This window comes from Amphichorda felina, assembly GCF_050947745.1.
Source record: "Amphichorda felina strain 45539 chromosome Unknown scaffold_2, whole genome shotgun sequence".
Lineage (NCBI taxonomy): Eukaryota > Fungi > Ascomycota > Sordariomycetes > Hypocreales > Bionectriaceae > Amphichorda > Amphichorda felina.
In genome coordinates this window covers 1058104-1068255 of record NW_028145048.1, presented here as the reverse complement: position 1 = coordinate 1068255, position 10152 = coordinate 1058104, and the positions used below count along the sequence as shown (strand labels likewise).

General features: G+C 55.0%; 3 protein-coding genes across 3 annotated transcripts; 2 read left to right on the top strand and 1 right to left on the bottom strand.

The window, feature by feature from the left end:
- Positions 1 to 2362: 2362 nt before the first annotated feature.
- HUL5 (ubiquitin-ubiquitin ligase HUL5) lies at positions 2363 to 3924 on the top strand (the record flags this gene model as incomplete). Its single annotated transcript, XM_083191368.1, has 2 exons — positions 2363 to 2367; positions 2388 to 3924. 2 exons carry the CDS (start codon positions 2363 to 2365, stop codon positions 3922 to 3924), a joined length of 1542 nt encoding a protein of 513 aa, XP_083052582.1.
- A 314-nt stretch (positions 3925 to 4238) lies between these two features.
- Positions 4239 to 5957, bottom strand: ACO1O0_001888 (glycoside hydrolase family 125 protein; the record flags this gene model as incomplete). The annotated part of the gene is made up of 4 exons (XM_083191367.1): positions 4239 to 4326; positions 4393 to 4718; positions 4783 to 5574; positions 5640 to 5957. The coding sequence occupies 4 exons, from the start codon at positions 5955 to 5957 to the stop codon at positions 4239 to 4241; spliced, it is 1524 nt and encodes a 507-aa protein (XP_083052581.1).
- A 1484-nt stretch (positions 5958 to 7441) lies between these two features.
- ACO1O0_001887 (electron-transferring-flavoprotein dehydrogenase) lies at positions 7442 to 9415 on the top strand (the record flags this gene model as incomplete). Its single annotated transcript, XM_083191366.1, has 2 exons — positions 7442 to 9243; positions 9316 to 9415. The coding sequence occupies 2 exons, from the start codon at positions 7442 to 7444 to the stop codon at positions 9413 to 9415; spliced, it is 1902 nt and encodes a 633-aa protein (XP_083052580.1).
- Between the last annotated feature and the right edge of the window lie 737 nt (positions 9416 to 10152).

Genomic DNA, 10152 nt, shown 5'->3' with positions numbered 1-10152 from the left:
CCTAACTTAGGTACTCCGTACTACGTAGAAACTTGGGAACGAGCACCCAGAAGCTGTGGGTCACCTCAGGTCGCACTCACTCCACTCCGTACTGACCTCATCCCAAGTCCGACCAGCCCCACCAACAGCTGTAGTATTCGTAACGCTGCCGTCGCCATACACCAAACGAGGCATCCATCGGCCTTGCTGACTGAGGCCACTATCTGAACCTTCTAGAACAGAGCCACCTACCAACAGCTCAAACCGCTCCAACCGCCATAGGGACATGTCCCCCCCGTTCTCGCTCCACTAGTCGGTCCCATCACGAACGGCGGCCTCTGTCACATCGGGATCATGTTCTCAACCTTCACCGGCGCCTCGCGACGCCCGCGCAACGTCAACCTCAGCGGGCAGGCGGGGAACCCGTTCTCCAACACCTCATGGAGTCCATCATCAGTCTCGAACGCCACCAAGACCGTATCGAACGCACAGGCCGATCGCGAGAGACGGCAGGCAGAGCGCCAACGCCTGAAAGCTGCCGGAGAGATACAGCGTACCTGGAGAGGGCATAGAGCAAGAAGTGAGCTCTCCAACTCGAGGAGAAGCTCATTTGATAGGCTCTATACCAGCAGCAGTCACGCGACTACCGAGAGACTACCTTTTGCCTTCAACCTACTCCTCTCCTTCTTCTCTCCTCGACGCCATGACGACATCCATCGCCTCTTTCTTTTTGTCCGCGACTGTGCGACAATTGAAGTCTCACGGATACCTCCCTCGGATTCCCATCCTTCCCGAATGAGTCGCTTTGTACAAATATTGTCCGAGGCTTTGAACACGGTGGTTGGTGGGACGTACGTTACGCTCCAGTGTTGCTTAGCGAAGAGATCTCTAATATATCACAGTCTTCGCGAACCTCAAGAAGTACTTGAGCTACTAAAGTTGACCGCTCGCATAATATCAGCCTCTCCCAGCACCCTGGGTACAGTGGTGGATGGTTATTACACAGCCCTAGCAGGCATTCTCCAGTACTACCATCTGGATGAAGCATCGTTGGAATGGCTAGCCGATGCGTTTGCAATTCCCCTCACGACAGCCAATACTCCAGGTGAGTCCTTACGGCTAAGATTACTAGATCCACGTTGCGATGCTGACAGGGAGGCAGAGCTCCAGCTGGATGTTTACAAAGCCCTAGCATTTAGCTTCTTGGTGCATGAGGACTTGCGTCTTTTCGAAGGCAACATCGGTCTATTCGCGAAGAACATTGATTCTTCTAACCTGAGTTCAGCGGTGTTACATGGGTATACAGGCAGTCCTAAAGTATCGAACGACCAGTTGCTCTGGCTGTTGGCACACTATATCGATTTGGGATCAGCTGCTGCGAGTAATGGGCAAGTATTTGGCTACTTAGAGGCTCTCCATATGCAGCTGTCTGCCTTATCATCCGATATTAGCCTTCGTCTTCGACAACCATCGGAACAGTCGGTAGAAGCAAGCCCTGGGGTTTCCAAAGTTGTACCTTTGGATCCTTACGTGAGCCGGCAGCTTCTTTCTCTGGTCAACAACGAGGGCATTTCAAGGCTGTTGCGAGATCTCTCGGACAAAGCCGTCACCCAGTCTTCGGAACAAGGGCAGCAAGGGACAAGTCTCCTGGCTGGCTACACATCAACGCTACTCCTCTGCTTCCCGAGCCAAGCTGACGACATACGCATGCGACTATTCCTAGCGACTATACCAACCCCAGAAGGCGAAATCCCCACGCCCAAGTTTTTGTGGCAAGATGTTCGTCGTAGCGCGCTATTTTGCAAGCTAGTAACAGAGTCAGAACGGCCTGTTAACATCTTGCGAAATTACGTCCACGGCACCTTCCCTGCATCAAGGAGAGCATCGGAGGAACGGGAGTGGCGGGTGGTCTTGATGTTCCTCGAACTTTACATATTTGTCTTGAGGCTCAGCGACGACGACGATTTCTTCAGCAGTATCCACCCCGGGATTTTACAAAGCAACCAGCAGCCTTCGCGAATTCGAGCATGTAGTCTATCGCTAGAGGACCTAAAGTCCCTAACGACGTTTTTGAAAAACACTGCTTTCGCGCTACATTACAAGGCGCGCGAGATTGCCTCAAGTCCATCTAGATTCGAGACGTCCACTCCCTCTCGGTTGGACTCATACTTGAGTTCTGGTTTCGGGAACGACCCACACTCTGCGAGATCCCCTTCCGACGAAGCTGGGACGACCCAAAGGGTGTCTACGAGGCTGAGCCTTGAAAGTCTTCGAGAATTAATGACGACGGCGATAAAAATGCTTTATGAGAGAGACTCTCGGAAGCAGTTTCTTCCTCCTAATCATTGGTTAACGGATAAACTTGAGGGGGAAGATTTCATCAATGCCGTACTTGCGGAATACGACAGACAATCACAAGAAGACTTGGACGACAGCGACCTCGATAGCGACAACGAGGATTCCCCCGATGCCTTTACTTCCTCTAGGATGGGTGCACTGAGTTCCAACACATACGCCAGGATGGAGAGGATGCGCATTAATCAGAAGAGGGCTCAGAGGGAGCGCCGACTAGCTGAAATGGGGCCGAAGCTGGAGATACTAAAACACATGCCATTTGTTGTCCCCTTCGAGACACGAGTCAATATCTTCCGTCAGTTCATCGCTCTTGATCGTTCTGAGAGAAGTGGCAGGGCTGCTAGAGACGAGAGGATGTTGATGCCGTTCGGCCCAATGCTTCCATCTGCCAGGCACCATGCCGAGATCCGGAGAGGCAAGACGTTTGAAGATGCCTTTGAGAACTTCTATCAGCTTGGAGACGGGTTGAAGGATACGATCAGCATTACCTTTGTTGATCAGTTTGGTGCCCCTGAAGCAGGTATCGACGGCGGTGGTGTCACTAAGGAATTTCTCACGAGTGTAACAACCGAGGCTTTCAGTCACGACGAAAATTCTCTACGCATGTTCATCTGCAACGAAAAAGGTCTCTTATTTCCCGATCCTATAGCTGTTGACGGACTCCGCGAAAGAATGCGCAGCCGGGGTCTGACCGAACTAGATCCGGATTGGAAAGACACCATTAGCAAACTTCTCAAGCGCTTTGAATTTCTGGGTCGTATCGTGGGCAAATGCTTATACGAAGGCATTCTCGTCGATCTTGCGTTTGCTGGATTTTTCCTACTCCAGTGGCCGTCCACGGGGTCAGGCGAGAGCAACACGTACAAGGGGAGCGTCAACGACCTCAGAGACATGGATGAGGATCTTTACAAAGGGATGCTCAGGCTCAAGAACTACCCGGGCGATGTCTCTGACCTAGGAATCGACTTCACGATCAACGACCAGGTTTCTCCTCCGGGTCAACCGCTCAAGACAACAACAAGGAACCTAATGCCTAACGGCGACAAGACACTTGTGACAAACGATAATCGTTTGCTTTACATCTCTTACGTTGCCCGGCATCGTCTAGTTATTCAGCCTGCCCTCCAGACATCCGCCTTCCTGCGAGGGCTGCGTCAGATTATTCGCCCGTCGTGGTTATCCATGTTCAACCAGTCAGAGCTCCAGCGGCTTGTTGGCGGTGACTCATCTGAGATCGACATCGAGGATCTCCGGCGCAATACCGTCTATGGCGGTGTATATGTCATTGGAGATGACAACGAAGAACATCCCACAATCAAGCTGTTCTGGAAGGTTATGAAAGGTTTCACGGATACACAGAGGCGGGACGTGCTCAAGTACGTGAGCTCCACGCCGCGGGCGCCGCTGCTAGGCTTCTCCCAGCTCAAACCCAAATTCAGCATCAGGGACGCTGGAAGGGACGAGAGCAGGCTGCCAAGCACGAGCACGTGTGTCAACCTGCTCAAGCTTCCGCAATATACATCGGAAGCAACCATGAGGGACAAGCTGCTCTATGCCATCACGTCCGGGGCCGGGTTTGACTTGAGTTGATGAGATTATGAGAGAGGGCAAACATTGCCATATAGAACGGTTTGTTGGTGCCAATATGCATAGGGGCTTAGGAATGACGAAACGAATAAAACAAAATGGCTGCCGCAGATTGCCTTTTTTTGGTTGAATCAGTAGGCACCCTCACCGGCGACGAAGAAGGCCATTTAAAGGGATTTGTATAGCCACGCATAGCTCCATGGAATTTGCGCTGTACCATAGCCCAGATAAAAGGGTATGCTGGAAACCTGCAGAGACAGAACAGCCCATGCCACTGTACCTATCCTATGAAAGCTGTATTAAGGCACAAAGTGTTACTACTGGTAGCTCTTTCGGAGCAAGTGGGGTTTGCGGTCCGCCAGATCGAGAATCATTTGGCCGAATAGGCCGTTGGTCCACGCAAACCTAGGGTATATCCATTAGCTTTGGGCCCAGGATCCCGTGTCTCGGGGCTGGCCAAAGACGACTTACCAAGGCCGCGTCCACCGGGTGTCGTCGTGGCTGTTTACCGTCTCGTGCATCAGACCGAGGCCGCTGGTCGAGCCCATGAGCTGCCTGATACCGGTCGTGATCTCGCCGTCGTCGTCGGACGTGAGGATCTGCGTGATGACGCCCATGGGCCAGCCCATGCCGGGGCCAAGGTGCGGGCCGCCGGTGGCGTTGATGACTGGCCCATGGGCGAAGTAGGGGTTCCAGTTGCTGAGGGCAAAGTCGCGGGTGTTCCTGTAGACCATATCCGTGTTCTTCTTAAAGCCCAGGTGAGGGATGCTGAGAAGCGAGGGGAGGTTGGCGTCGTCCTTGCATGGAAGTCAGTACCGGTAAGGAGTATTGGTGGTAGAAAAGGGGGCATGAGCTTCGTACCATGAGACTGTGTGATCCATAGCCGTTAACCTCATAGGCATACACATGTCCAAATTTGGGGTGGCGGACAATGGCATGCTCCTTGATGCCGTGCTCAATGCCCTGGGCAATGTCCCTCATTTCCTGCGCCGTACCCTCGTCGATGGTGTCCATAATGTCCGCAGTGGCCCTGACGTAACGGGCAAACATCATGTTGCCGGGGATAAAGTACTGAAAGATGCACGAATCGTCAGAGGGCCGGAAGAAACTGCGGATAAGGCCAATGTTGCCATTGACAGGCTCGCCGGTGCCCCTGTTGGCCACCGTCTCGGTAGAGGCCGTGGACTTGCGTGCCCAGGTGTAGGGAGACTTGTTGACGCTGCCGTCCGGAGCGTAGGTGCCCGCCATGAGGCCCTTGGCCACGTCGAGAATAGTACGTACGGCCTCCTTCCAGCTGAACTTGGCGAAGAAGTTGACATCGTCGGTGGCGTGGTAGTAGTCGTAGGACAGCTGGAAGAAAGCAGCGAGAGAGTCGATCTCGTACTTGCACTCAAAAACAAAGTTGGGGTCGTACTCCGGGGTGACGACGTCGCCTTCGGCATGGTCAAACGTAGGCGGGATTCCCGACTCTGGGGGAGGCTGGAAGGCGTTGCAGTAGGGGCTCTTGCGCATATAGCGGGCTTGCAGGTTGATGGCGCCGCGGTAGAGCTTGGCCACCTTTTCATCTTGGAGGACGGATTTGTAGGACTGCAGCTGGTTGGAGCTGTCGCGCATCCACATGGCATTGATGTCACCGGTGATGATGAAGGCAAGCTGCGTACGGAGTATCAGTGAGTGCCATGAGGGTCCTCTTAAGGGGCCTAGCAGCGATGGCTTACCTCTTCATCAGGATTGTCGTCAGAGTAGCCCGTCCACTTGACGGTGGTGTCGACAGTGTTGGGCCATGTGTTGGCAAACAGCCTGTAAAGATCCGGGTCTGATATGGACTTGTTCATGTCCCGGCCGATGACCTTCTCGATCTCGTCGACATTGTAGGTACGGCAGTCCTGGCTGGGACGCTGGTAAGGATATTCGTAAACACCAGGTGAGAAAGGCGGGTTTCGTTTAGAGAAGTACTCGACATAATCTGAGGGGCATTCCTGGGCCAGTGCCGAGGCGGCGATGGTGAGGAGCAGGATGGGGAGGGAACGCATCATGGCAGCTTGGGTATGAGGATGAGGAGGGAGATTCAACGGCGTCCATCGCCATCATGCCCAACGGCAACGGGGGCGCCTATATAGGTATGTAGTACCATAACAGCTATCGCAGGATGCTCCAAATCGCGGAGAAATGCTACCTCAGTTGTCATAGTTTATGCGGGGTTGGTATGGAGCGTTGGATCAGAGGTGGGAGCACGCGACGCGATGTTGAATTGTTGATCGGAGAGGGGTTAGCTTCGGGATGATCAGTCAATGTTCCTCCGACATCCCATGGGTGTGTGGCCTATGCGGCTCTCGCCAGTGGGCATTGGGCAATTCTGATTGCTGCCTCTGGCCATGAATTGTGACTATGAATGCGGGGAACTTGAATCAAGTGTCTGTGGTTAATATTTGTTGGTTGTGATGGAGGTACGAAGTACATCTCCTGCCGTTACGAGCGAGGAGTGCAGGGTAGCACTGTTGCACATGGCCACCACGACGCACAACTCAATGCAAACTGGTTTTCTTTCTTCCAACAAGCAAGTCTCACACCTATTCTAGGACAGGATATACCACGAGTACTCCTGCGAGCGTACACGCAAGCGGCTTTTGTACGCTGTGAATGTGAACATATCAAGCATAGGCAGCCATTCAGATGCAATGTGCGGAATCCCCATCACAAACTCCAAGCAGCATGTTGTACGAGTTACTGGCGCTGCAACAAATCTATGCGGGGTGTGGTCTTTACCCACATTGTTCCAGCATCTCCGCAGAAGTGCCATTGATAGTATCGCAGCAAGTATTTATACTATTATCCGTCTCCTGGTCACACTACCTTGCGCTGATCAAGTCCCATCAAACGCACAATGTAGAGTCACATGTGGGAGAAGATGCGTACTCGTAGGTACCTACGGTCCTGCCGCTATCGGACCTTATTTGCACCAGTACAAACAAGAACGCAGAGGACCAATGCTGAGGGATAAGCTGGTTCGGCCTCTCAGTCCCCACGGTCGGCTTCATGCCCGCCTTCTCCGTGTCGCCGTCTGGAATCGTCGGATTGCCCCGGACGGACCCCCGTTGATGGGGTAGACGACGAGATACATGCAATGTACTAGGGAGACTGGGGGGACTCGGGAGTGTTGGGGGGAGGCCACCACAGAAGCAGGTATGACCGAGGTACCTCCCCACAGATCCACGGCTTCAGTCGGCTATAGCATCTCGGTAGGCTCAATTGCAGCCGGCGCAGTCGCCCACTCGCCGTCGGAGGTTTGGACCGAGTCGACCCGCAGCCTCAGAGGTACGTCAAGATTTGGAGCTTGACTAGGCCCACAGCCAATTGCCTGCCACTTAATTGTCACTCCCCGGCCTCGATACCTCGAGGCTGATACGAATAACCTACCACGAGTACTCCGCACTCTTCTCGACTCCCCTCGAAACTCACCTCGACCGCACTCGACCGCACTCGACCGACAAAAGCCCTCTCGAGAGGCATTCGCTCCACCATGTCGGCCCCGGTCCCTGTGTCGAGATGCGTCCAGCGCAGCAGCCGCACATTTGCGCGATGCCTGCCGAAAGGCACCACCATCCGCCCTGCCTCCCTGGCCGCCGGCTCAAGGCGAGCCTCCCCCGTCGCCCGGGCTATGCTGAGCATGCCAATGACCCGCGGTGTGACCGGCCGCCTCTTCAGCACCACCTCGAGGCTCCGCTCCGCCGACGAGGAGGCCTTTGACCCCGCTACCATTGAGCGCGAGTCGGACGAGGTCGATGTCTGCATCGTCGGCGGTGGGCCCGCCGGTCTCAGCGCCGCCATCCGCCTCAAGCAGCTGGCCAACGAGGCCGGGAATGAGGACTTCCGCGTCCTCGTCCTCGAGAAGGCCGGCGACATGGGCGCCCACATCGTCTCCGGCGCCGTCATCCAGCCCTCGTCCATCAACGAGCTCATCCCCGACTGGCTTGACGAGTCTAACCCGAACCGCTTCGAGCACGCCACGCCCGCCGGCACCGACCGCATGCGATTCCTCACCAAGACGTCCGCCATCCCCATCCCCGCGCCCCCGCAGATGAGCAATCACGGAAACTACATTGTCAGCCTCAACCAGTTCGTCAAGTGGCTGGCCGAGCGGGCTGAGGAGCTGGGTGTCGAAGTCTACCCCGGATTTGCGGCCGCCGAAGTGCTGTACAACGCCGATGGCTCTGTCAAGGGCGTTGCGACCAACGACCTGGGCATCGCCCGGGACGGCAAGCCCAAGGATACCTTCGAGCGTGGAATGGAGTTCCATGCGCGCGTTACCATGTTTGGCGAGGGATGCCACGGCAGTCTGAGCAAGCAGGTCATCAATAAGTTCGACCTCCGCAGCGACAGCCAGCATCAGACATATGGCCTGGGCCTGAAGGAGGTCTGGGAGGTTGATCCCGCCAAGTTCGAGAAGGGCCTTATTGTCCACTCCATGGGCTACCCGCTGCCCAAGGACGTGTATGGCGGCTCCTTCATGTACCATTTCGGCGACAACATGGTGTCGCTGGGCCTGGTCGTGTCCCTGGACTACGAGAACCCGTGGCTGTCTCCTTACCAGGAGTTCCAGAAGCTCAAGAAGCACCCTCTGTTTAGCTCCGTCCTCGAAGGCGGAAAGTGCATCTCGTACGGCGCCCGAGCTCTCGTCGAGGGCGGGTTCCAGTCCATCCCCAAGGTCGCCTTCCCCGGCGGCGCCCTGATCGGAGACTCAGCCGGCTTCGTCAACGTGCCCAAGGTCAAGGGCACGCACAACGCCATGAAGTCGGGCATGCTGGCCGCCGAGGCCGCCTGGACGGCTGTGAGCGAGAGCAGCCAGGGCACCATCTTCCTGTACGACTACGAGGACAAGCTGCGGAAGTCGTCCATCTGGAAGGAGCTCAAGGAGGTGCGCAACATGCGCCCGTCCTTCCACAGCCCCCTCGGACTGTACGGCGGCATCATGTACTCCGGCCTCGAGGCCTACGTCCTCAAGGGTATGGGCCCCTGGACCCTGAAGCACAAGACGCCCGACTACGCCGCAACCAAGCCCGCCGACAAGTTCCCTAAGATCGAGTACGAGAAGCCCGACGGCAAGATCACTTTTGACATCCTGACCAGCGTCTCGCGTACCGGCACCAATCACGAGGAGGACCAGCCTGTTCACTTGCAGGTCAAGGACTGGGACGAGCATACGGATAAGGCATATCCGCCTTTTAAGGGCATGGAGAACAGGTTTTGCCCCGCCGGCGTCTACGAGTACGTCGAGGACGAGACAAAGCCGCACGGTGTCCGGTTCCAAATCAACTCGCAAAAGTGAGCCTCCCTCCCTTCATCCCATCCCTTCCTTATCCTGATATATTGTATGCTAATGCCATGTTCCAACAGCTGCATCCACTGCAAGACGTGCGATATTAAGGCCCCCCAACAAGATATCAACTGGCAGGTGCCACAGGGTGGCGAGGGACCCAAGTATTACATGACTTGAGGCGCCCGCTTACGCTAAATGATATCCCCAGAGCTTTACATACACCTGGTGACCTGCCAGACCTTGGGCATATAGGCTTACACATTGCATTTATCGGAGTTGGGGGCTTTGACATAGACGCTGGGAAGAAACAAGCCAGAAGAGTCGGAAGGCCGGAAAGCTAAAATGCTTGAGGGCCCAGCCCGGGGCTAGGGGTTGTACTTTGTTGTTATGAGTTTACCGTGGCAAGCATTCCAAGTATCGTTCCAGCACCGATGGTGTTTGCGTTGCTCCCTCTCGCCGCGGGACGTTGTGGATTCAGAGACCCAGATTTGGGATATACAAGGGGAAAACAAAAAGGGCAGCAAAATTTGGGATCTGTCATATTGCGGACGGTGGTTGGGTACTAGTAGTGAGATCGCGATACTACTTAGCATCCAAAGTACAAACTGAATTTAATATTTCCCACCGGGCAAACAAAGTCCACGGACCAGGTGCGGTTCTGGTCGGGACTGGAGATTGATGAGCCGTATGCTCCTCGGATTTTTGTGCAAAGGCCTGACGGGTGGGGTTGGAGGTTGGTGGAGGAAATTGTTAGTGCGGTACTTTGATAAGACTGGGTCGATACCTGGCCGGGTTCGTCAAAAGTAACTATACCTGACGATCCTGCCACCATCAGAATTTTCTGACCTCGTTTGTGATGACATCAAATTGGCACGGTCCCCTACAGGCGCATGCATGCTGCCCAGAAAAATGGG